The sequence below is a fragment of the Siniperca chuatsi genome, linkage group LG24 (assembly GCF_020085105.1).
Source record: "Siniperca chuatsi isolate FFG_IHB_CAS linkage group LG24, ASM2008510v1, whole genome shotgun sequence".
Lineage (NCBI taxonomy): Eukaryota > Metazoa > Chordata > Actinopteri > Centrarchiformes > Sinipercidae > Siniperca > Siniperca chuatsi.
The window spans coordinates 5,815,728-5,843,579 of NC_058065.1; the positions used below are offsets into that span (position 1 = coordinate 5,815,728).

At 40.7% G+C, this 27,852-nt stretch overlaps 1 protein-coding gene across 11 annotated transcripts in view; it reads right to left on the minus strand.

Annotated features, from left to right (window-relative positions):
• LOC122872414 (nck-associated protein 5-like) overlaps positions 1-27,852 on the minus strand; it is a 145,736-nt gene that overhangs the window by 29,084 nt on the left and 88,800 nt on the right. For 8 of the 11 annotated variants that reach the window (XM_044188616.1, XM_044188617.1, XM_044188615.1 and 5 more), the window contains 5 exons: positions 14,057-14,147; positions 9,601-9,780; positions 5,722-5,790; positions 3,607-3,645; positions 3,232-3,351 (listed from right to left, as the gene is read on the minus strand). In XM_044188616.1, coding sequence (XP_044044551.1) covers positions 3,232-3,351; positions 3,607-3,645; positions 5,722-5,790; positions 9,601-9,780; positions 14,057-14,147 — 499 coding nt within the window. Of the gene's footprint in view, positions 1-3,231; positions 3,352-3,606; positions 3,646-5,721; positions 5,791-9,600; positions 9,781-14,056; positions 14,148-19,603; positions 19,780-20,920; positions 21,163-24,582; positions 24,945-27,852 lie in introns of those variants that run through there. The other 3 variants (XM_044188624.1, XM_044188625.1, XM_044188622.1) reach the window with 3 other exon arrangements.

Genomic DNA, 27,852 nt, shown 5'->3' on the forward strand with positions numbered 1-27,852 from the left:
GAAATGAATACGTGGCATTTTTGGAATGAAATCAATTCATCTGAAGGAAGTAAAGGTGCACAACTGGTGTAGTCACCATCAAAAGCATTATGGTACTTTATCAGAGAAACTTAAGATGCCCACGGGGAACTGGAGAATGTTTAATCACTGATAAGCAAAAGGTTTGGAGCTAGATGGGAAATAGTACACTCATATGGGTGATTAAGTCTCCCTCTGCTTGAGGCTCCAGGAGTGAAAAGAAATTATGGTTGCATGGCCCCCACAACTTCCACCATTAAGGTAGGGCAGTATATAGCTTGAGAGGCAAAACCCAGTGTCTGTAAAAAAAAAATCCCTCGCTGCATCACTTGCCACTGCTCTTTAAGCTCATTCCTCTAAGCACATGATAATAACTGAAGGCAACTCAGATGAGCATATCAACATTTTTAGCCATTCCTCTCTTCTTGTATCCAAATTAGCGTAAAATGTCAACGTTTAGCGAGATTTTGATATGGCATTCAACCTGAAACTATAAAAGTAAGCAAAGCAATAATAGGATTTTTGAAAAGCCCTATGTAACTTGCCCTATAGTTACAAGTTACAAATTCTTGAAATTACCTAAAATTCTGCCATAAAATCAATCCTTTGTGTAAGCGTAATGAGTGAGAAGAAAAATTAGCAGAAAACTTAAAAGAATAATTTGGGGAAAAGCTGGAGCCAGCAGTCAGTTAGCTTAGCTTAGTAGCAAGACTGGAAACACAAGGAAATAGCTAGCTTGGATCTGTCAAAACCAGAATCTCTAAAGATCACTAATAAACACATTATATTTCATTTGTTTAATCTGTACCAAGACTGAAGTGTTTAGAAGCTTTAGATGTGGTAGGCATGTTTTGTTTTGAAAGAGCCAAGCTAGCTATTTCCCCCTGTCCTCAGTCTTTGTGCTAAGCTAAGTTAGCTGGCTCATGGCGGCAGCTTCATATTTAGCGTACAGACATGAGAGTGGTATTATTGCTCTAATAAATATGCCATTTTTCTTTTTTTATATATATGTCTGGTGGTTTTATCATGTGTGCTACTGGTATATTTGTTAACTTATTGTGGAACTGCAGTGCAGCGTCCAAAACTAATTTCTCCATGGGGATTTATCACATTCAATTCATGGATTAAATCAGCCACTGAAAGTATGATCTCAGATAGATAGATAGATAAAACAAAGTAAAACATTTCTGAATTACATACTGTCAGAAGTTCCAGTTCCCTGTGACGAGGATAAATATAGATGTTTTTAACAGCTCTCCCACTCATGACTGGAGAGCTCATAATGGACGCACAGAACATCCGGAGCATCGTGATAACATTATGATTCATTCTTACACTGAATCACCAGTTAATGGTGAAAATTTCATTATTAAATAATGAGTAAGGCAGGCAAATGATTTTCTAGTGGAAAAACCTACACGTTTAAAGGCTGCAGCGTATTTTTGCGTCACTGTTAAGATGTGTCAAAATATGGACGCACACACACACACACACACACACACCTCAAGTCGACACCAAATCAATTGATATATAATCTCAGCTGCGGCTGAATCATATGAAAGGAAAAAAGGAAAAACACATTACACAGAGTCTCGGCCTTAATTTGTGTCTGCAGCTAGATTACACCTCTTGGTCCCCACAGTGGTTTCATCAATATCCCTCTTCAAGCCTTTTATATTGCAGTTTCACTTGACAATGTTCTTGCCTGTCCAATAATGGCGCTGGAAGTAGCTGGAACTGACAGAAAGCTTTACAACACACCCAGAGTCATATTATTTCTCTTTCCTCTTCTTTTTGCCCTCTATTTATCTACCATTTCTGCCTCTTCTTATTTTGCCCTTAGTTTTTCAGTCCTACCTCGTGGTCATCTCTGCAACCATGCTTCTCTGCTATCTCATCTCTCTCCATTTTCACCCTCCCGTCCTTCCCTGCTTATCTACACTTGCTTGTCTCCTCTCTTTTCATCCTCTCCTCTTTCTCTCTCCTCTCATCTGGATGGACTGACAGCTCCTTTTCCTTTTCTTCTCTTTTGGCAGCTTGCTATTTTCATATTGACAGCGAGGAGCCCTGCAGCAGTTTCACAATTATGTGAAACCCTACTTTCCAAACTGACCTTATTGCCCTGCAATGCTATATCACTGTTGACAATAAATGGGTAAAGCATACAGTGGCAGGTCCGTCTGTATCATAATTACACCTTAAAAATGTAGCTGGAATGCACAAACAGACATTTTTCAGTAAATTGGTGTTTTCTAAGGGACCAAAAAGATGAACTGAGGCAATTTTCAGCCACTCCAAAAAAGAGAATGAAGGGTTTGTGAAGAATATAAGTACAGTGGTCATTGTCTGATGGTTATAGAAGAGAGACTAGATGGTTGTTGGTTCAAATCTTTGTATTTTTGCAGGATGTGATGGAGACAAGTCTTCCTTTCATGTAGCAGATTATAGTCAGAGTCAGAACTGCATTAGAGACATAAAATGACTGCATATTTTATTCTGGGGGGTGGTATTAGTTTTTATGGGCACCGAGGAGGACACTCACTTTTTTAGGGGATATTTTAAGTTTATGTTTACATTTTTAGAAGCTTTCCTATATAGTTTTAGGAAGTTTAATGTACGTCGCAGTACACCAGAGGGTCCTTAGTGCATGTGTAATTCCCCAACTTGAAACCATAAAAATAAGAATATTAAAACTGCATATATGCAACCCAAGACTGAATCATGATGCATGATAAACAAACTAAAACAACTGCAAGGGATCTGTGCTTCCTTTGTCATCGCTTAAAAACAGAAAACAGAAAACAATCCAAAAAAACGCTTCTGAGGAGAGAAAAAGATGCATGTAAAAGTTATTTTTCTTGTATTCTAAATCAAAGTATTTACAGTCTACTTTGCAGCTCCCTGTCTGTGTCTGAGACCCCAGAACAGTTTAATAACAACCCAAATGAAAAACAACTTCAAATACATGCGAATAAGCACTCAGTCTTGTTTACTGGAGGAGCTGCTGCTTCCTTCAGAAACCGGCTGAGTACAGGGGAGGCTGAGTGTGAGCAAGCAGGTTTACAGAGTGCGGATATATTCCATGGATAAACATAACAACATCTGTAGGGCTATCTTATAGGTCTAGTACTGCTATTTAACTTAGTGGATCTTTCGAGTTCAAACTAGCCTTTACAGTAGCTTTTTTAATTGGGTTCTGAGTGGATAGCATACCTGGAGAAGCATGTCTGAGGCGGGCTTGATCCGCTGCTGGAACAAAACACCCAGTGCCCGATTCTGCTGCTCGAGGTCGAAAACTCGAGTTCGCAGCTTCAGACATTCCTCTCTCAGATCCTGAGTGAGCAGCAACACAGGATGCATCAGGAAAATGCTGTCTTGTGTATGTAATGTTCAGTCTGTGTGTGTTTGTATGACAGGTATACAAATATTGTATATTCATATGTTCATAAAGAGCACATCATCGTCAACATGCATCATGAATCTAATAATTTGATAAGATTTCACCATTTTCATGGTTATTTAATAAAGGTAATGCTGTAAAAAATGATCTGAGATGAGGAGAAAAATGGTTTCCATGGAAATACAAACCTTCTGGGTGAGAAGCGCCTGCACAACTTGATTGGCAACCTTAAACAGACAAGAAAGTAAGAAAAACAAAGCGTCACTGAATGTAATGTGGCTGCTTTGGCACAGTGATCTTGATCTTGTATGACCCTTACAGGCCTCTGTAGACCAGCTTTGCACTGCTGATGCTGCACTTCCTCAGCCAATTTACACACAATATGAATTATTATGAGCTTAAGTAAACAAAATGGCACAATATATTGCAGATTTTTCTCCTACAGTCTGGTGTGTGAGTCTCTTTTACACACACACACACACACACACACACACACAGACACACACACACGTATATGTTTTACAATCCTTTACTCTCACTTCCTAACGGTGGTATTGACAGCCCCAGGCTGATGTAGAAGCAGAGGTGTCTGGGCTTTGGTCTCACAGCCGCAAATACCCGCCTGCACTTCAGACCACAACGCCGATGGAGAAGCAGCTCCGATTACTGCCCACTGATTGCTCATTAATACCGTGTGAAACCACATCGGCTCTTTTGAGTGCACTCACTCTCGTTTATTGAATGAGGAGAAATGAGAGTAAATATGGTGAAATGAGCCCTGCTTCTGGAACCGCAAGTTACAGATCTGCCTCTTATAAAATAGCCGAGTGATCAAACAAAACCAGACTTAATGGTCTTGGACAGAGAATTTGAACTCTGATTGCAGACACTGTATGACTAAGATATGATTAAACTACAAATAAGCTTGCCCACACACTTAAATTTAGACAAGCAGCTGGTCTAACATAAAAAAAATAATCATCCCTTCTGTCACAAAGCAAACCTCAGGCTTTCCACTGTTGTTCTGTGCAGTCGTTAGAGAGGCACACACAGCCTCCATCATCCAAACAGGATCATTACCAAGCCCTCCTTCCACAAAAGTCAACCACATAGGAAAATAGTTGACAAGTAAACACAACAAAGCCACGTTGAGCAATCTTAATGAGGGCAGGGAAGCAGAAAGGAGACGAGGACTGAATTTATCCCAAATACAATCCACTGAGGATGCAAACTCTAACACAGCTGTATCGTAAAATTCTCCCCCTCCCCTTCTTTTTTATCACTCACTTTCAATCTTCTTCCTCACCCTTTCCTCCTTCCCTCCCTCCATCCTTTCCTCTTTTATTCTCGCTTCTTCTCTTGCCCGTCTTTCCAGACCTCCGGCAGATCTGCTCAGTCTGCTGAGCAGGTTGGTTCCAGGACAAATTGGGCAACTTGTCCCTGCTGGACATACTTTCCGGTAGCGGGGCTCCCCTCCCTCCTGGAGTGATTCAGCACGCGGGCACAGCCAAGAGCCGGGCTGGTTTATTCCCCTCATGCGGCTCCCTAAACAGCACTTATCACGCTCTCACAAATAACCAGAGGGCACACCAGTGCAATTGTTATGTAAACCGTTGCTGAGTTCATATCAGGTTAAGGTTATTTAACAGCTTGCGTTTTGACTGTTTTTTAACCATTAAATAGAGGTATGATGGTGGTGCATTTGTATACCATACAGCTAAGTACTGTTAGCAATAGCTAGTGCAGAGGAGTCTACCTGCAAAAAACATCCTCTCTGGCATGTCTGCTATTATAGAGCAACAACAAAAGGCTTTATGACATTAAAGACTCCTTAATTGTACATACAAGTTTACAAAAGCATGAAAAATAACTATTATCCTGGTTTCCAAAAAAGTTTTTTCATAAATCAGACTTTAGTCAGCTAATTTTGAAGCTTGGTTTAGCTTAGCATAGCTGAAACATACTAGCCTCTTTATTAAAGAGAGAGATGGGAGATTTAAGTGCCTGAAAAATATGAGACACTGTTTTCTAAATGAATTATTAATATCAACAATTCACTTCCGCCTCCCTCAAGTTGTGGTGAAAGTAAATTGCCAACCTGTGGGAAACACAATGTGCTTTGCAGGACCTCATTAAAACCTTAATGTTAAGCTCAACAATACTACTCTTTCTGTTCACATGAGGTCAAAACAAATTCAACAAATACTCGTGAACTTTTCAAGGCAAGTAAAACATCTGGCAAGATATACGCCGCCCTTGAATGTACCTTGAAGTGAGACCAGATAAACAAGGTCCGCACTCACCTCATCTAGACAGCGTTCATACTGTTCCCTCTGGCTCTCATTCTCCAAGGCCAAGGCAGAATTCTTCTCCTGCAAAGAACACACACACACAGTCAGCCACACTCTGCGTTAATGCAGCACAAACTTCGCAGTGACTTTGGTTACATTTGATGCAACAACAATGGAGACAAAAGTGGCAATCAAGCTGAGCTGCAGCTAAGAGGAGACTTGCTTCACAAAGGTCATATGTCAACACTGAACCAGGATGGCCAATAAACAATTTACAAAGTACCACAGAGAAAAAGGTCAAGGGGATGGATGTTATGAGCTGAACTTTGGGACGGCAGCTAGCCATTTGGAGTTCGGACCTAATAAGAATATCTCCTACACTTGCCATGCGATGAGGCGGCGCCCTATTGATCTCTGGGAGGTTCCAATTTGTCAGAGGCAGGCAGCATATTAGGAGCTGTCAGCCGGCCTTGCTTCTCTCGCCCTCTGCCCTTTAGTAGAAACTACCAATCCCTTGATGAAAACATAGGAAACATACAACCCAAAACATTCCAATTATGCCATCTAGGAAGAAACTGACTAATTTAAGCCTTGAAGCCTAGAACTTATGGGTACAAATGTAATGAATGACCAACGTAATTAAAGATGTTATGTGTTGGTTTGTGAATGGAATTTATATTTTTAGGAGAATCTTTAACTAGAGAAATCCCTTGGCATCTTATTTATCATTGTTTATGATTAAAACTTGCCCATGGACTATATTCCTGTCATGGATTGCATAAAAAAAAAAATCAAGGTGAAATCTATTTTTCTTACACAACAGCAACATCACCTTTTAATATGTGTTGATTCAGTCAGCACTACACCTACACAAGAGCTCTTTTTTCTAACTGAAGTAGCGGTATGAAGTGTTATCTGACTCTCCAGGCCATAGTTATAAGATGCAACTTAAGTGGTATTTTGTTACCTCAACCCTGACATCAATTTCATTGCTACTTTATTGTTCAGTGACACACAAGCCATTAAATGCTGAAATGAGAATCCCAATGTCATTTGGACTTATGTTTACCGCAATACATGCTTAAACATTTTCTTCATTGTTCTCTAAATCTTGTAGTCATTTCAATGAAAAAACCTTGAAATAAACTGCTCTCTTGGCTAACAAACACTGTAAAGAAAGACATGCATGTGGTCTTTAAGTTTGTGAGGTGACATGGTTTGGAAGGATTATTTCCATTTCTTCCTGCTGCTGTCAGGAGATTGGGTGCAAACACGGCACAATGCACCAGTGACATGTGTCACTCAGTTCAGGAACAAAGAAACAGAAAAACTCTGTTAAATTTCAAAGCAATAACCATGTTTACTATGATAGATTATGTCGCTCTGGCAGTTTTCAAGCTCGTGGAAGCTGTTTATATATTGTACAAAAGGGAAGGGAGGAAAGCGTTGACATCTCCAAGTAAAATAGTTACGGAGAAAGGAATCCTTTGCAATTGACATAAACATAAGACAAAAAAATGCCCTTTCTTGGTATTGAAACCAAATATAAAAAAACTGTATTATAAACCTATAAGTTTGTGTATGCAGCTCTGTGAGACTTAGAGAAATGCTGTAAACTAGGTTAGTCCATCACTGGGAAATAGACACAATAATAACACCACTAACATTGTATTATTTTAATACCAGAAGATGCTAACATCGCTGATGAAAAAATGGTTACTGTAAATTACAATTACTGTAAATACAAATTTAAAACTTATTAATGTTAAGTTAGTTTTGCCTGTACACTCCATACTATATTATGGAACTGACAAACAGACTGAAATTTCCTTTATCAACCTGATCATTTAGTAATTTACTATGCTTTAAAGCTGCAGTTAACATCTTGACATGTTATCTTAAAGAGAGCAAATGTGTTAGAAAACAACACACCCAGCATCATCTGTAGTTGTGTTTTTGGCCACCTGATAAATTGAAGTCCAATGTTCACTCTCCCTTTAGTGCAGGTTTGGGCTCCACCAACTCAATATCTGGTTCTTGCTACATCCTCCACTTTCTTCACCAGCAAGCCGCTAACTTTGTCTGTCTGCCGTTAGTGCTGGGTAGGAGTGTACAGTGAGTTTACCAAAGCTTTTTGCTTGGAAACTATGTTGAGAGTGTGGGGGCCAGAAAACCAAAACAATTTACTAAAAGAGGTTAAATGCTTCGTAGAGCTGAGGGGGGTGATGATTCTCAGTGGGTTTGTTACTATGAGTGGTACTTTTCCCATTGTTCAGTCTTTTGATCCATTGTGGATATAAAAAATATTGATTAGTGCAGACTTTTGAAGTTCTATTGCAGTAATAACCTACAATTTTATTATATGCACTTCAAATGATACCACACGATAGCGATTCAACCTATTTATCTGCATTTGTTGTTTCTACCCAGTATAGCTCAGCCTAATCACTTATAAAAGTACTTATGAGTTCACTTCCTGCTACTAGTTTACACTTTTCAGAGTAGCCTATGCCAAAGATTTATCATGAAGCACCTTAGTAAATGATCTTCTGTGGACACATGGTTAATTTTAGCATTTATAATCTCATCACTTAACAAGTAAAATGACCAACAGGCATTTCTCCCACAGTCTGTGTGTATTAATTTAAGCTCCAGTTATAGACCACAGTGCGTGCCTGCCAAGTTAATGAACAGTATCAGTTGAGCTGGAGAAATAAGAGCCGGGCAGTGCTTACTTAGTGTCAGTGCAGTTTAGGCATAATGCGGGGCAGTGATGTATTGCCTCTGCTTTGTTCTTGCTGCTTTAGCCGGCGGTGCATCCATCACCCGTGCAGCAGAATGGAATAAAATGGCATGATAACTTCTGATAAAGCCATTTAAAATGTAATGTATAGGTAATGTGCTTCATCAGATTGATCACCAGGACAGGTTGACCATACTTTCTGCCAGTCTCCGAAGATAACTTACAGCTGAGGAGCAACAGGCAATTACTGCCACTTTTCTGTAATTAGGGTCTATTTTCTGTCAGGGGCGCTTTAGTGTAATTTTGGCAAAAAAGACATCAACATCTTCTAAGGACTCTTGTTCTTTTAACTTTTTCTTTCTTTATGTGTGTGCACTGAAAGAATAATAATTCTGAATTAATGTGGCTTTAATTCTAATACACTTTCTTGTTTCAGGTACTTTAATTCCTTGTCAGATGGGTATGTCAGTCAGCTTCTTGAACACTGGCATCATTTGCTTTAATATTATTATTATTATACCCGTCTTACAAAAACTGTACATGATGTGAGATGAGGCAAAGACTGTATGTGACACGCCTTCCACTAGATCAACATGAAGAAGCCACGTGGAGCCACTTGGGAATGAGTAGGTAAGACTGGTGGCCTAATTTAATTAAGTCTGAGTGCTTTAATTGCTGAAGAGATCTGGGAGGATGTGTGTCCAGTGGCTTCAGTAAAAAAAACAAAAAAACAACCAGCATGGATCACTGTGGCTGTGCTCCCGCCTCGGCTGTTGCTTGAGGCTCATGGCGGAGTGAGCTCAAATCCCACAGTGCAGAGGAAAACAAACCGAAGCTGGAGTACAGCCTGAGGCCCCCGCAGCGACTCTCATAGGATGACTTTGCTCTCCAAACGAAGAAGACTGGAGAATTTGATGAGCTGTCATGCTTTCAGACACAACTGAGCAAGGACTCTGACAACTGGCAGACAGGCTGGCCACAAAGGATAGCCAGGGGTTGCTGCAAGTGTGGATGCGAGGAAGAATGAAGAGGCAGGAATGAAGAAGAACAAAGCAGAAAGAAGGTAGGTAGAGCGAAAGGAAACAAAGGGAATGTCAAAGGAGTAAAGACAGAAAGAAAAAAGAAAAGTGTGGTGGTGAAGTAGTTACCTCCAGGGCCTTGAGGCGCTCCAGAAGGGGCTTGGTTTTATCTTTGTCCTCTTCTGCTTGGCTGGCATCAGGATCGGCGTTCGGCGGTAGCCCAGTGTCTGGTTCCGTTTGAGTCGCCAGCGGGGAGCCATTGTCTTCGGGACCATCGTGCCGTTTCTGCACTTCCTCTGAGAGTTTATCCTGATGCACAAACAACGAGACGGGGTTAGAGGGAGAGGAAAAAAAGGAGTAGAAAAGGAAGGAGAAATTTGGCAAGTAAAAACCTGAGCAGATGACAAATGTTGCAGGGCAGGATGCAAAAACGGTTAAGGAGCCGTGAAAGACAAAAATCAGAGGGAAGGAGAAAGTGAGAGGAGGGGAGAAGAAAGGGGAGCGGGTCAAATGGGCAGACGGGACAACAGGGAAGCAGCTTTGACAACAGAGCTCCAAAACATCCCCTAATCCCTAATCATGTTTCACTTGTTTTCCAAAGAGTGGCAGTGACATTGAGGGCTCTCATCTTGTCTGTATTATGGGGATCCTCCTCTCTCCCTCTTTGCCCTCACTGTGTATCTGTCTTTCTCTCTGCCTTTGACAATCTCCCTCAGTCTCTTTGCCAGCTATCTTTTTCTCCGTCTCTTTTCTTGTGTTTTTTTTTATTTTTTTTTGGCTTCCTGGCATCTGTGATATTAACTGCTGGTAATAATTAGCTACTAATTAGGCACTGTCTGGCTAGCACCAAACTGTAAAAAGGAAACACAATGAGCTCTCTGTCAAAATTCAAGAGATTATTCATCTTGTTCAAGTAATCTGTGGAGCCTCAGAGTATGTACTGAACATCTATTCACCATACCAATATGAAGAGAAAAAAATAGCATAGCATCTTCTGAGCTGTAACAATTGATAATTAATGGTAAGTAATAGTAATTTTTAAAGCAAAAATGCCAAACATTTACTTGTTCCAGCTTTTCAAATGTGAGGATTTGCTTTTTTTCTGTTTTATATCATTGTAAATTGATTATCTTTGGGTTGTGACCTGTTGGTAGCAATTTCAAGATGTCACCTTGGGCTCTGGGAATCTATGATGGGTATTCTTCACATTTTATAGACTAAACTAACGGCCGTGACCACTCTTCACAGGTTGAATATGTCTATTAGTTGATTGCAGTTCAGATAAAGTGATTTTCTCCTCTAAAACTCTCAGACTGTTTAATTTGAATAGCTGTTAGAGGCCTGAAGAGCTACATCTATACAGTATTTCACAAGAAAAAAAAAGATTAAAGAAAAGAAAAAGAGGATATGGATGAGAGGCATTTTCTGGTATTTTATAGTCTAAACTAGTGGGTCCCAACCTTTTCAACTGGCGACCCCTTAAATTAAAGCAGTATCTGATCGTCACAGCTTGGATATTTTGATGAGTTCTGAGCAGTTCAACGAAAAAGTTCCACCAAACCCCTCAGATTGTTTCACTTGAATGACCATTAGTGGCCTGAAAAGGTAAAACTTTTCCAGTATCTCACAAGTAAAAAAAGCAAAGGTTTGAGAAAATTCTGGGGAAAAAATGTCCAAATTTGAGTAGCAGAAGAATATCTTTTTTTGTTTTAGATTAGATACTTTTAGATTCGTTTTTGGAATGCTGGTCGAGGGAAAACAAGCAATCTGGGAAATTTTAATGGGCATTTTTTGATATTTTAAGGCATTTTATAGTCCAGTTTGGTTATCCCTTAAAATGAAGCGGTGTCTCCTCTAAACCTCTCAGATTGTTTCATTTGAATAACTCTTAGAAGTAAACATATCCAGTATTGAACAAGAAAAAGCAAAGATTATAGAAAAGTCTGAAAGAAAGGATTTAATTTGAGTAGCAAAACAATATTTTTCTTATTTCCTGTCCAATAAATTACCTCGCAACCCCTCAGATTTATCTTACGACCCCTTCAAGGGATCCTGACCCTCAAGTTGGGAACTACTGAACTTAATGGTTAATCAAAAAAGCTTTAATTAAGCTTTAATTAAAAGTACAACTAAAATACTAAATTTATCCTGAATGCAGCAATGTCAGAAATATTACAAACCCGTAATTTCTTCCAGATAGATTGTGTTATTCACTTACAATTCCCCTCTAACAATTTAGGTATTATTGTACCTTATAGCCGCTTCAACAGAGTGGGAGTTAGGCTGACTTTGACATGTGCTGTGAATGAAGCAATGGTCACTTTTCTTCGAATGACACAGAGGTATTCAGTAAAGATATATCACCGTGCACACACATTACATTTTTCATTCCTAGCTGAGCTTTGACAGATAATTGTCAAACTTGAAGATACCTATGGTTAATGTGGTTGAGGTTAGCAGCAGTGATGGATGGCTGCAACTCGTCTTTTATATATCCAAATGCAGCAGAGAACAAGCTACTTCTCTCTCCTAACAAGAATTAGAAATAATGTCCTTCAGAGAACTTTGTTTTCAGCTTGATCTCCTCTAAACATATATTAGGTTTTCAATCTTGTTTGATTCCATCAGACAATTGTGTTCGAGGCAATTCTTTAAAGTCACGGTTTTAAGTTTGCTTTTGTTTTGCCGGGGCTAGTCTGTGAAGTCTGCAGTTTGCTTTGAGAGACTGCTCATCAGACAGCGTTAAAGGGCTCTGTAATAATCTCCACAGAGAGTCTAAAGTGGGAGAGGGGAGGGAACCTTGTCCCTCACGCTGCCCTTTCAAGTTATTGAGTTTGTCTGCTGAATACACGGAACACAGCTGCAGCAGGAGCACTGTGTTGGAATGGAGGTTGTTCAGTTATACAGCAACTGGCAATACCATAATAACCCTTCATGTTTATTCTCTTTGACAATGAGATATTAGAGTGAAGGTTAACTGATAAAAGAGCACTTTAGGAACATTGAAGTTAAAGTTAGGGTTTCAGGAACTTACAATAGGGATAAAGTTTAAAATGTTATCTATTTCAATTTCAACTTTTATTTCAATTATTAGATTATAATAGATTACACATCTCTCTTATACAGTATCAACAAAAGCTGAACTAGTGCTGAAATGATTAGTCAATTAATCGATCAATCATTCATCATAAATGGACAGAAATGTAATAATCCTTTATCTGGCAAAACTGCCAAAGATTCTCAAATGTGAGAATTTACTACTTTTCTCTGTTTTATATCATTGTAAATTAAATATCTTTGCGTTTTGGACTGTTGGTCGGACAAAGGTCGGTTTTAAAGATGCCACCTTCGGCTCTGGGAACTGATCGTCACTTTTCACTATTTTCCGACATTTTTAATGACTAAAGAATTAATAGATTAACCCAGGAAAGGATTACTCTGTGTGCACAGATAACATTATTTGCATATTGACACATTGTATTCATTTCACATATATTTCATAAGACCGGGCTGTCTAATCATATTTTCATTATAAAGCTTTTGCACCTCAGGACAATTTACAGCATCTACATCAATTTACATCAGTCTATTATCATGGCTGCAAATCCATGTTTCACAATCCTCTCGTACTCACTGGAAAGTAAGCAGTAAAGCAACTGACATTTAATCTTGCAGTGCTCATTTTTTATTCTGGCCACTGTTATTTGCACTCATCATTCACTGACTTTTATTCTGCATCTATTTCTGTCTCTTATTCACAATGATGAATGCATGTAGTCATTTATAAAGACACTCTTTTTATTGCATACTTGCTGATTTAGTGATGCCCTTTTCTTCTATTCCCTGGAGGCATTTTGCTCTTGTTTTAGCTGCTGGAAGTTAAAGACAATAATATGGTCTATATGGACACTAAAGTTAGCATGTGCTTCTAGTGTGACATAAAAGAAAGATTTGTGTGTAGCAGTAAAGCAACATAGATGCTGGATAAATACTTTGAGCGGTATTTTCACAAAGTCTAAAAGACAATTTTTTTTTTCTCCATAGTTAAGGCTCTCAGACAGGGAAGTGAATAACATCACACAGATGATAAACAGACTGAGGCAACAGCATTTCAGCAGTACAACACCGTGTAAACACGTTGAGCTCCAAATTGTGACGAGCGACCCCAAAGGTGACCCCGTGTTTCAGAAATCTATGGTATTTCTTATTCTTTCTGCCTCTCTGCTCAATCCCAGCAGCTATTTCTATTATGTAACAGGGTCAGCAATGAACGCTTTCACCTTAGCTCAGTCTAACTTTATTCAGCGCTGTGGCTCTCTGAGATGAAAAATAAGAGGAGTGAGATACAAACAAAGATGCCTATACCTACAAAATGATAATTGGCATATCAGTAAGTAAATAGAGAATATGACTATATATCATTAGTGAATTTATGGGCTCCTTTTGACTCTTTTGTCATCTGTGATAATTCAATTACTACAATACAATACTATAAGATTTACCTCTCTCTAAACATTCATTGTCATTTTAGTCTCATTGAATGACCACAGGAAGAGTGAGGGTCACTCATGGGATGGTAGTTTACCTTGTAGGCCTTCATGATCTCCACCGTGTCCACAGCAGTCTGCTCCAGGACGCCCTGATTCTGCAGCAGCGACCGCACCGTCTCTTCCATCCTGCACACAGAACACGAATCATAGTGTTAAGTTACACATCATGTTAAGTTAAACATGAAAAGGGAAGTCAAGGAAAAGATCATTTACCAGATACTTCTTAGATTTTGCAGACATTTTTGCCTTTTGGCCTCCTTAAGATCATTCAGGCAGCATCATGGTGTTTTTTTTCCCCGTAAGGTTTCTCTTTTCTCTTCGGTTATGCTATTCATGCTAACTAAAGATAAGTGGAAGTCAATGGCACTTTATCAACTTTAACATTCGCTTCCTCCTCCTCGTTGTGTGTCTTCTGTATGCCCATGAACACTCAAAACTAGTCTGCACGTTCAAAGTCCTTAGTTATTCTTCTAATGATGGTCTCACGAGAACTTCCCCTAACCTAAACAAAATACTTATTTTAACCCAAATAATGGATCTTTCCCTAAACCTAACCCAACCTTAAACACAGCATTGTCATTTCATAAAACAGATTAATTTTTCAACAGTGATTTGTAACAGTTTTGGAAGTTGATGGGGGCGTCAGGTCAGAAAACGCTTCTGTGCATCGCTCTAGAGGGCATGGACAAACAACGTATTTTGTCATTTAATTTGAAGGACGTGTTGGTTTCACACAAGTCCTCAGATAATAAAACAAAAGCTATGGATTATCCTGAATGACTGGGACATTGTTTCTTCAAAGATATTGCTGTTTAGCCAGCAGCAGTTTTAGGCAGCCAGAGCTCCTCAGGAATGTTCTCTAAAGTGTAGTAACCCTGAAGGCAAGATCCAAACGTGCCTTGTTTTTAATCTCGACTGTAGAACAGCCAGTATGAAGCTGCCCCAGGACCACAAGGTTATATTGGGTTAAAATGTCTGAAATGATGTGAAGCCAGAGCCATCAGCTGCTTCAAAGTGATAGACTCAAAGGTACCACTGCAAACATCTAAAATGGGATCCATTTTCAAGCTGTTTTTACAATTTTATAAGATGTTGAAATGGATCATTGCATCCTTCAATTGTGATTTTTTTTTACATTTTCCATCAGCATGCACACACACAAACACACCCACAAATGGGCCCACCGTGAAAATGAAAAGAGAATGGGACTGAATCATTGCCAAAGACACAAGATGGATGAGTGGTATTTTTTTGGACTGAATCCCAACTTCTGCTCAGTTCACTATGCGGGGAACACTTTGTCCAAATGACTAGATTGAGTACAAAATGTGCAAACATAGTACTTACTGACTTATTGTGCGTGATTGTGTAGGCGTGTGTTTGTGCGCGGTGGCATGTGCATCTGATGATGGCTTGAATTAAGTGCAATCACAGCAGCAAACACCGAGCGGGTGACCTTGACCTTCAAGGCCTGGTCTGCTCAAAGCAATCTGCGCTTCTATTTTGTGCTGCTAACACTGCAAGCTGCATGCAAAACAGGTGCCAAAGAGCGCATGTGAAAATACCTCTGCCTATTTCAATCTGAATAAGAGCCCCATGCCATCTTCATCCCTCGAGCTGTAGGGTGAACTTTGACCCTACATGTATTCATTTCTGATTCTGTAAAAAAAAAAGAAAAAAAGAAAGAGAGACTACCACAGGACCAGATAAGCTACGTAAGATGATCTTGGACCCAGCTGGGATCATGTAAACTGAAATGATAAGATAAAACTGACATTCAGGAGCACCACTGCATGGGGAGTGACAGCCAGGCATTGTTAGAAAGGAACATCTTGACAAAAGAAGGGCTTTAACAATGTCAGGTGGGAATCATGTGAATTGCATGACACTGTCTTCTTCTTCTTTTAGTGGTTTGATTCACAGTGAAGTTAAACAAGACAAAGGAAAGGCTCCCATGACAAAGCTGAAATGGGCAATCATGGTTGAAAATGCAATTTTTTAGAGTGGGATACACCCAGCCAGTCACATATTATTCGCATTAGCAAGAACTATCATCTCCTTTTCTCTCCAGTCCCAAACACATGACTTATGTGCTTGTCAGTGTGACAGAAGGCCTTATGCTACTCGTCAAAGCAATGCCAAAGTGTATGAATCATACAAAAAAGTTATCATGGTAAATGTGTAAGTATTTGTACAAAAGAAGAATGTTTAATATACAAAAACTGTATGTGTGGACTACTAGTAATGTTTTTCACATTAAAATAAGAGAAATCATTATCACCATTTCCTTGATGAAAAGCTTTTGGGTAGTATGCTTATTTCACTTTTTTGTAGAGAGCTAGATGAGAAAATCGATTCCACTTTTTTGTCTGTTAAATATCGAGCTGTGGCCAGTAGCAGGTTAGCTTAGCTTAGCAAAAAGACTGTAAACAGGGGGAAACAGCTAGCCAAAGGTAACAACATCTGCCTACCAGCACCTCTAAAGCTCACAAATGAGAAATCTGTAAAGAAAAAAAAGAACTATTTCTTTCACCCACCAACTGAAAGCCAAAAAATAAATAACATGTTTTAATTATGTTTAGTAGTTTTAGAAATTTTCATGGTGCATGAAGAGAGGAGATTGGGAACAACTTCATTTACACTATAATACAGTATTAGTGATACCATTAATACTAAAAGTGAACTGGTATTTCAACACTATGTTTGTAGTATGCTGATTTACAACACATTTTCCAGTGTCTGAATATAAAAAATTTAAATATAGTATACATACATATATATTCATACCAACTATGGTATGCATATGTTTTATACATGTTTTGTTATATAATAATTTCCTGGTTGTTCTCCACTGATCGCCCCGGCTGTTGTATGACGGTGGGTGAGAATGAGCACAGGCAGGGCAGGGGAGGATGGTACTAGCCACACCATCTGTCCAGGCTGAGCCATAAAGCCGGCCGTAATCAGGCTGCTAGCTGCTGACTGAACAGTCGAAGAAGCAGGCAGGTAGGCACGCAGGCAGGCAGAGTTGGTGGCAGATTGCTCCACTTCCTGCTTTAAATGCTGGCCTTAATCAGCACAACCTATAGAGCAAAGAAGACGTGACAGCTTTGGAGCCTGGAGACGCTGACTCCAGGTCAAGGACTAGCCAAAAGGCATGATCAGCATGGCAAGCAGGAGCAGTTCTTGGACTGAGGGGATTTGAGCAGGTGACCACCTACAGATATAGCCACAGTGTGTGCCTCTTTTGTATTATCATCACATTCGGGTCACAGAGCTGGGCATCTATTTTTCTAAAAGGTAAATCTTTCAAAAACTCAGAAGGTCATTTAAAAACACTTACCTCTGGTTTAAAGGTATTTCCAGAGACCTCTAAGACTCTTTTGTCCATTTGGTTCCAAAAATATTTCTAGTTTATGCTGCACAATAAAAAAAGATTTTTACCCATTTCATTGCTGTACATAGTTGCTCTCTCTCTCTTAAAAGGAATTGTTTGTTTTTCCCCCCGGTTAACTGTTTTGTTGATTTGGTCCACTAAAAATCAGAAACAATCTGCCAGCAGAAGATACATGCAGGGTAAATCTGTAAAGGTGGGAGTTTTAAAATTAAAACTGAAATGAGAAATAGCGGAAATATCATTAGGCAAGCCAACAGATGGTGTCAAAATTATTCTAATGCGGCATGATCAAAAACATGTGCCAAATGAGCTAGGGAAGCAATGAATTCAAAATTAAATGAATGATATCAGCATTTGCTTTTGTAGCTGATGTGGCTATAAATACACAGCCATACTCGCTGTGACTGGCAAGACCTCAATGACCTTCACATTACAGAGTGGCAGGATGGTAAGAAACACTTTGATGCCTTGGCCTGCCTGCTTCATGTTGTGGCTGGAGGAGGAGGGAAGGCTGGGGGAGCAGGGAAGGGTCTGGATGTGGTGCTTCAGCTGAGGCTGTTTTGAGGGGTCTGTGGCATTCTTGCACACCTGAAAGAGTCCCTTTGTGTTTCTAAACAGACCCAGGGAGTTCTGGAGCTGCCTTGCTTTCCATGCTGCTTCCATTTCAAAGTTTCCTGTCACAGAAGACCCAGATGTGTGGCATCTCACTGGAAAGACTTTGGTGCTTTTGATGGTCTTTGAAGTTTAGAAAGGGTTCTGAGGGACTGGAGATACTTAATGTGGACAGAAAGACGAGGTCCATTTGGAAGGAAGATTTATTCTATTTTGGACAAAAACTGAAACAACTCTCTGCTTTGTAATCGATATTTTCATTGCTGTAGCCATCAGGATATCTTCAAGCTAAAGTATGGATTGAGGAATGCAACGTCAACAGCAAACTACTTAAAAAATATCATGTCAAATATGTTTCTAGCTCTGTAGTGAAGTATGCTCTTGTGTCTTTAATACTGCCTGCACTACTAGTTATCATCTCATTTTCCTTGGCAACTCATGCAGCACAGCAACACAAATAAGAATGCTTAGGACAATTACCTCCCAGTAATCACTATCGATGTTACACTGATTACAAATACCAACAAACTGCTTATAATGCTATTTAACAGCACTTCTTTTCAATCAAAGCACTAATAATTTATTATAAAGTAATGTGGTTCCAAAAGGATGAAAAAGTACATTTAATTAATCAAATGTACATTTCCAAAGCAGTAAATCCTGCTAAGAACAGAATGGGACAAGCGTCCAGAAAAACATCCCATAAAAAAAACTGTGTAATTTGTCATTACCGTAAATTTAGCCACCTAAAACCTATTTACATGTGAGAGAGAGTCTGTTAAATGCTTATGATGGATGGAATATAACTCTCAGACGACAGAGCATTACTTTATATAAAAAACATAGTTGCTCAGCTCTTGCTCAGTGTGATAGTGAGATTAATTACAAAGTGCTTTCCAACGACCTATTGAAAACATCATTCAGGGAAGGAGAGAGGTAAGGACGGACGAGTGTGTGTGTGTGTGTGTGTGTGTGTGTGTGTGTATGTGTTTTGAAGGGGCGTATGTAGAGGCAAAACCAAATTCTGACTTTCCTGACCCTTGTGCCGCAAGCTGAATTTCAAACGCGACGTTCGTCAGGAGTCCAGGAAATACAATTAAGGGTCCAATCAATTTTCAGCCTGAGGTCTTACGATCTTTAGGCCAATGCACCCTCTCTCCTTCTCGCATAGCACACACACACGCAGAGAATACACACATGATCACAGGCTGTCTAGAGCTTTGATGTAACGGCGAGCCAGGGAGGTGAACAAAGTGATGCATCACCAGAACACACAGGGGCAATTAGAGGTGAAATACTGCGTCTCACTTCACGCTGACTGGTTGACAAACCTACAGTTAACATATGAGAAACTCTGCTCTCTACTTTTTCTTTAACGTTTAGCTGTCAAAAGTCACAATGACATCAAGACTTCAAACAAAGGAGCGTTTTATTCAAAAGTCTTTCTATTCATTGAAACTGCACTTGCCTTACACAGCATTAGCCTTCAATGACAAATTCCCGCACAGACCTGAAAATGATCAAAGGACTCCGAACCTCTCTCAAAAGCTGACAATGTTAGCACCAAACTTACCCCATCTTGACTTTTTCTCCATTTTTACCACCGCCATTTTTTCGGAAAAAAGCCAGAAACACTGTGCAGACATCCCTGAGCTCCATATGTAGAGACATCCGAATGCACTCTGCTCTCACAGCGCTATAAAGTGACCCAGACACTATTGCTGAAATGTGGGTCTCTAGGCTAAAATAGGCCATGCAGTCATCATATAAGCCTGAGTGCTTTTCGCTCAATCGACAGACAGCATGGATAGTCCTGTGGCCGGGTTACCGCCTCAGCCTGACAGCAGATCTTCTGTTCTTATTTTCTACTTGCCGTGTCTCCAGTGTGTCATTATCCGACACTGGCCCTGTGCAAAGACAGTGATCTGGCAGGCAAAGACTTTCCCATATGTCCCATGTTAAGCCCTCTCCAAAGGAGAAGGGCCCCTGCTGAGAGGCAAGCAGGTCGGTAGTCTGGGATCAGATGGGAATCAGGGACGGACTTGCAGGGATGAAGCACGACTAAGGACAGGGATCCCCCTGTTTTGTCAGCCAATGTGTGTGTGTGTGTGTGTGTACGAGTGTGTGCATGTAGTCACTGTGGGTCTTCACTGTTGATTAAGAGGCTTTGGCTTCACTAAAATCAACACTTTCCGTGCAAGAAAAGCTAACAGGGAGGCTGCATGCCAGGACACTCGCTGCATGATCGGAGATCTCTGCATGTCATCTCATATTTCTAGCTCGTTGTTCTAACGATCATCTCTGCAAATGTGCCACTTTTCATTAACACAGTTTGTAGATGCTGGTTTGTTTATTTTTGTAATCACTCTCCTGCCAATGGCCGCCTGCATCTTTGCATGTTTCACAGCTTGGACCAAGCAGGAGTTGCTGATCCCCCCTGCCATGGTTGCATATTTGGGCTTCCAGCATATCCTTGGCACCTGGCCTTTTGTACACACTCTTATGCTTTGTTGTTTTTCCTTTATCACAGAAACAAGACTTGATACTCAAGATAAGGATAACATCATAAAATCCACGCTAACTTGTTTAAGCTTCAGCCACAGAAAATACAGAGCATAATGTGAGTTTAACATAGCAATTATTAAGGTCAGAGTCAAAGAATTGGATCTTAACATTTCACCTCAACAAGAGAGAAGCTCTAAAATGCCAAATGATGGAAAGTACCAGAGATCAGTGGAGATGCTTCAGCTTTTCTCTGTCTGACTCTGGTCACACTTTCACTTTATCAGCACTGTCAGAGGCTCAGGTTGATCAAGACCCTCTAATCAGATTTGACCAGTGAACGATTGGAAAATTGTAAAGCTGCTGAAATGATAGGGAGAACAATCACCTGGTTGTGCAGCTCAATCCAGGCCATCTGGGGCTCTCGCGTGACTGCTGCATCGAAGGGCTACAATCGCCTTATCTGACCTCACGAGCCCCTGCAAAACTGTCCATTTTGGCACAAGAATATTCCATTCTTCTTCTCATACTCCTTTTCCAGCAAATCACTTATGTACGCCCACCGGGTGATTGCCTAGCTTAACCCAATGCTAAGCCACTCTTATCCTCTTAGAGCTGTTTTGCAGAAAACATGCAAGGAGACCCTTTCTTAGACGTGACCTAAATGAAGGAGAGCAAACTCCCGGGAACTAAACTAGATGCCTTTGGTGAAAGGTTTGGTCCAGTTTAGACCCTTGAGGACAGTTCAGAGCTGTAAAAGTCATGCACATCAGTCATGCATGTTACAACCGGGTAGCATTACAAAGGTCCTCGCCCTCATGACCGCTGACTCTCGTCAGCGACCTTTCACCTTATCAACAAGACACACATGCCACAGAAAAAGAGATCAAGAGGCCAAAGCATTTAGTATGCCCTGACAGTCATATTTCATTCCAATATTTGTTGACCAACTGCTGTTTTTGATTGTTTTGTTTTTTTACACAAGAAATTTAACATCAAAGGGCTTTATCAAAATACCGTTATGATTAAATAATTCTAATTTCAAATATTAGAAATGCACTGAAACAAGAAAACTCTCTGATAATGTTTGAAAACGAAATACTGCTTCTTTCCTGGATCACCACAACAATTTTACAAGAAGTGCAGTACAGGGTGCTATTGAGGACTAGTCTGTAAATAGCATAAATTAAAAGGGACATATGGAGGGAACCAGATTTAGGTTCTTTCTCTTTCATCCCTCCAGCAATCCCGCTACATTTGGAAGGATTTAGAGTGCAAATTCATGATGGCTGCCCCACATGTTCACCTCTGGCCAAAGGAAGCAGTTAGCAATGAGGAAGCCATTGGTCCTCAAGAGCATCTCACTGGAGCCTTTGCTTGTATCTCCCCAATGGGTTACAGGCATGTGTATTCCACATGTGAGACAGAGACAGAGATACAGACTGAGGAAGACATCCCAGTGGGAAACCTTCGTCATGATGACAGCATGGAGTCCATTACTTACACTGGGAGCCTCAAAGGCTCCCAAGCAGGGCCATTTGAGAACTGGGAAGATGGGAAAGAGGTGTGTCAATATGGAGAGTAGGGCTGGGTGGTACAGATAAAATCTTTGAAGTAATTTTTAAGCAGAAGTGCCAAAATTTAATAGTTCCAAATGGATATTTGCTGGTTTTCTTAGTCCTCTATGATTGTAACTTGAAAATATTAGGTAGGTAAATTAGGTATAAACACAGAGCTATCAAAGGGATAGCGACCTCAGTATAAATTGTATAGTAAAATCTGATGACTGATGATATGATGATGGTTGGCAAGTTACTGTTGTTTCATGGTAAATATCGTCATATTGCTCAACCCTACTGGAAGGTCACACTGGATGCCATCAAGTGCCAGGCACTTTTACACCAACTGACACCAAAATTGACAAGCCAACCCTTCCTTCTTCAATTTCTTACTTCTAGTGGTATCTAGCCACTACAGACTGCAGATAGTTTGGGCTTTATGTGCCCAGGTTTTGAAGTATCCATCTCTGAGATGTCTGTCTCCACCCCAATACAACAGAGGTCAAAGGAATTTAGTTTGTGGTGGTCAAAGCATATTAAAATAGCATTCTAGAAGAATCAACAGCAATATCTATTTTCAGAAAAAGTGTCCCAGGCACTTTGGATAATCTGCAGAAAACACTGTAGGGGTTTTCATAGGGACTATTTCTTTGGCAGAAAATAGTTCCAATTAAAACTATTCATAGTGAGGTTTGAGGCATTTTCTGTTAAAATGTCCTTTTTGTTGCTTGTATGACACAAATAACTTATAAACATAATACATAATAGCATCCACTGTGTATATGTGTCGACCAGAGAAGCTGCCAGACACCCAAATCTATACTGCAACCATGAGGTCAGTTTGAAATACATGCTGTTTGGCTTTAGGCTACAATCTGTGAGCACCAGCTTCACGAGCCAGAGAGAACAGACGAGCTATCATGATGTGAGGATGGATGCCCTACTTCTGCAAAAGCTTGTAATCTGACCTCTTTCAGCATGCCTATAAACATCATAACCAGCATGTTTAATCCATGGCGGAAGGTAGTGGGGCGGAGTGTGTGTATACAAGTGTTTGTGATTGTCTGACATAGTTACAAGCAAGTAATAGGTCGCACTTTGACACACAAACCCAACGTGGTGCTTAGTAAGTCGACTGACTGACTGAGTTCTCTTCTTTCTTTTTTTTTTTTAATGGGAGATTGGTACCAAAACTTTCTTACGGGCTGGTAAAAGTACAAGTGAATAACCCAAATTAAGTTCAATCAGACATAATTCCCTGTTCAAATTTGGAAGTTAAAGAGAGGGGCTGAAATGGACCAATAAATCCACTAAATATGAGGTGCTCCCAAAATAATCCAGACACCTATTATCTATTTAACAGCCCTCGTCCCCACTGGACAGGAGCAAGGAAGTAACTTCAAAAGACTGACCCCCCTAAATCCTGTTAATGACCCCAGATGTGTTGTCTTGAACAGGGGCCTGATTCATCTGGCTAAATCCTGCAGCCGCCAAGGCATGAAGGGGGGCCATTTCGAATGCGCCAAATTAAAAGATGATTAGAAGAGAGGGCATTGATCTGCAAACAGAGTGCAATCACTCAGCTCCCTCTTTGAGTGTATTAGTCTTTACTGGGCCAGCTGTGCAGTCCAGAGTAGCGCAGTGGTAATGAGAGTAGCACATGAATGCATACAGTACACACACCCGGTTCTGAAACTTTACTCTGCGGACCGTGGAGGGATCTCAACCTGAGCGTGACTGTCCAAACAACACGTCCAGACATGAAAAACACTGCCATTCTTGCCTGTTTACATCATCAGCCTCCGACATACACACACATTGTATATGCACACATGTTCTCACACACTGAGTAATGTGCAGAAAGAATATCCTGCTGAGCTATAAATCTGCAGTCATCAACTGCTGTTGTTGTTAGTCTAGCCGTAAGTCTCCCATGTCCTGCCACGAAGAGGGCCCTTCAAGACGACAATGATTCAAAGTCAAGTGGACCGGGTCGGCTGTAAACGCCCTGGTTTTGCCGATGAGCGCACATGTGATCAGGGTGACAATGACTGTTATCCGGTGGCTGAGCAAAATGAAGTCAAGAGGAATTTATTTCCAAACTATCTTTAGAAAACCAGTTTACCTTGAATGCCTTAAAGAGAACAAAAGTGACAAAAAACAAGATAGTTAAATCTTGAAGAATAGAATAAGCAAGCAGCACAAACGTCAAGATATCGTACCTGAGCTTTTGTGTATGCTTAGGTGTGTGTGTGAGGAGACTTGTGAGCAGCAGCCAACAAAGGGCCTTTCCTTCTCCCTTTCTAGAAGTGTCTAATCTCCATTACAGGCAGAGGAATGACTACAATAAAGACCTTAAGAGGATAAGTATGGTAAGCAAAACAAAACGCAGTGGAGTGAAACCAAACAAATTGCCTCAGAAGACTGAAAAATTTGGTCCGGTCCCGAGTTCTGATTGCATACAAAATTAAATTGCTGTTATGCTCATTACCTGAAAACTGCCTCCCTCATCTTCAGGGCATGTAGGGCCCCCAGAGGCCCCCATGTTCCTGTCTGCTCACCGGTCATCCTGTCTGAGTGTGGTCACACAGGAAGGGGAGGGGATGTGCACAAAGCCTCACAGTGTCCTTGCTGGATAGACGTCCAAATGCACTCGATGGATTATAGTTTTGTCTCTACAATTCATTCCATTTTCTGTTCTCATTTGTTGAAGGGCAAGAAGACAGAATTGTAAGTGCTCTCGGTCATGTCCCCATCTTTTCTCTCCTCCAGTCTCCCCTGTCCAGTCCTGGCTCTTAAATGTCTTGCCCATATGGAGTTGTGGGACGTCCAGGGTGGGCCCAGGAGGCTGCTGGGTTGTGGGCTGGAGTCTCCCACTAATCCGTTGGAGTTTAATGACGGCAGGCCATGTTAGTGGTGGTGAAGCCCTGGGGGGTTGACCCAAGTCAGGAGGGGCTGGGCATGTGACCCACACCAGGCTAAGAACCCAACTGGTTGGGGGAGGGTGTGTGTGTGTGGAGGAGTGGATATAAGCATGTGTGTGTACACGTATGTCTGGAGCTAAATGGCCAGTCACTTGAGGAATGCGGACTTTCTGATCTCAGCCGTGAAAACACAAGCAAATTGAGCTTTTTAGTGGGTGAAAGTAGAAAAAGAAAAGCCAGTTGTTCCAGTTTTGCCGATTCCTGCCTTACATTCAACCACTGCCAAAAAGTATAAGCGTTACAGGGGCGTACACAGGCAAACACACAAAAAACAAAGGCTGTAAGAAGCTGAGATTCCCCAGAGTTCGTCTGGCTCCAGGAGTGACTGTCTGATCTTTTCTGTTTGGTGTGCATATGCCTGTTTGTTCATGTGTGTGTTTCTGTGTGTAAGTGCAACTCTAACAAGCAGCTCATTACCTTTGTCTCATATCATCACAGAACACCTCTGTCTTCCAGTGCAGCAAATTATAAAAGCTACAAGCTAAAAAAAAAAAAAAAGGCATTTAGTTCAATCTGACTGGACCTTAATTTTGGCAAGGTTTGAAAAGTCCACTTAAAACATAAATTTGCATATGTGTTTGATATCTTTGCTATAACATTTGGCTGGCTTTTATCATTCAATTTGGTACGCCTGTTACTAGCCTGATTTCACTTCTATCGTCATGATTCAAAGCACAACCTCAATTAATTAGCAATACACAAATCAATTGTTGCCAGAGGTCAAACAGATCCTAGTGTATTTAAAAGACTGGATGTCCACTTAACATGATTTGCGGGTGTTATCTTGAAAGACACATTGATGAACAGAGGTTTCTTTTCCCCTAATGCACAACAAAAAAGCTTAAATCAATCAGGATATGGGTTAAGGTCTTGCAGAACACGAGAAGCAGAGACACGAATAATTGTTGTCTGTTGGTTGACAGTAAGTGTGCATGCATATGAAGCAGTGCATGTGCATGAGGTATATCCATAAACCAATAACTAAAAACAGCAAAGCAAGCAGCAGACGCAAGTGGGGCAAAGGTTCATGGGAAGACACTTCTCAGTAGCCCGATGGCCGACTTTTTTTTTTTGTTTTGCTGGCTTGTAAGTTGCTAATTAAAGTGACCTCACTGATGTCCCATCTGCCACCAGGGCACAGAGCCACCAATTGTTGGCTGCCATGTAAGCATGTTAATCCACTGAAGGGCCAGGTACGCGTCAACACACTCCACACACGCAGGTTGGCGGCTTGCGCAGAGGCTGGCTTGGTACGCTCGCTCATTCACATTCAGATAAGCACTCAGCAACGCTTAAACAAAGATTAAGACTTTGACAGTGAGACTGAAATCCTGTTAGCTTGTTTGTGTGGAGGTGGAGGAAGATATCTTTGTAACTTGTGGAACGAAAGCAGCTGAACCCTGTGTTCCCCCAGGAGTTACAAAACCATTGACGACGCAGCGAACGGAAATTACAGCAATCCAGCATGATGACAATGAGCAACGCTGCTGGAATGACAACAGCTGAGTGAGGTGGCGAGGTTGAGCAAACGTGCCTCCTTCGATAAGTACTTTTTGAGGACATAATGGAATCTTTGTCTATATTGCAGAGCAACTGTCTCGGTAAAGCACCAGCAGCCGCCTGGTACCCAATGAGAATCATCCATCTGGGCGAACCCTGCCATGGCGACAAATTCATCTGTCTCCGTGGGGACCTATGGAGGACCCAATCAGGGACAAGCTTTATATATTTCCCACCTAATAGAATTGCAGTACATTCTCTTGCTCTGGCTGCAAGGCATCGACTCTCATATTGCTGCTCCCCTATCTACTAATTCACCACTACATCCGCCCCCTTTTAAGAGTCTTACTCGAGGAGGGAGTGTACTATATCTCCACAAATATTATCACTTTTTCTGTGTGCGGGGAACACAATCAGTCTACACACAGGTCAGACAGGGAGATTTTTGTGTCTAACCACCAATCCTACACAGAAAAAACCCAAACGGAAGATGTGGACAGGTGCAGCCAGCTATGTTATACAGGATTTTGTGATGATTTATATACCTCCGACAGAACAGGAAGTCATGCTATACCAACTGGAAACTACCTATAAACCATAATTTCAAAGGTCCTATATTGTATGTACTGCTACTGACATACCAAACAAAGGAAAATTGGGTGAAGATGCCCTTAAAACTGCTGCTAAAGGACCCTTGAGCAAGACACTTAACCCCTGTGGTAAAAGCTGAGTTGCTCTCTAGTCAGCTGTAAAAGGTTGTGGTTGTATCTGGGCTGTATGAGTGCAATGCAGGGAATTGCTTTCATAAAAGGGATGTTAGGAAGCTGAACATAAGTGAGAAACACCACTGAGTTAAATTCAGAGGCATCAATGGAACATTTCAAATATGTGATAAATCTTTGGAATGGCTCTTAAATATTTTATTCTTCCCCTGGGGGTGACTCTGCCCTCATCTGCACTATAGCACTGGGACCATTGAAATGTACAGGATTTCCTCCACCAACTTAATGAGAAGATAAGCAGTTAATGTGAAATCCTCTGGACTTTTTTTTTTTTTTTGGATAAGTAAAGCACTGAATGCCTATCGCCTAATTAAGGCATCAACTCAGCTCCAACTCTTGATTTGCAATCCCGTTCTGTCACACCTCAGCGACTGCGAGGTGGAGGACAAGTTCATGAAATAGAGGTTACTAAAGTTATGACAAGAGCATTGTTTGAGCACTTCATGCTTTATAAGTTCTCTTTTTCAAAGCAAAAGCAATGTATAAACCCATATT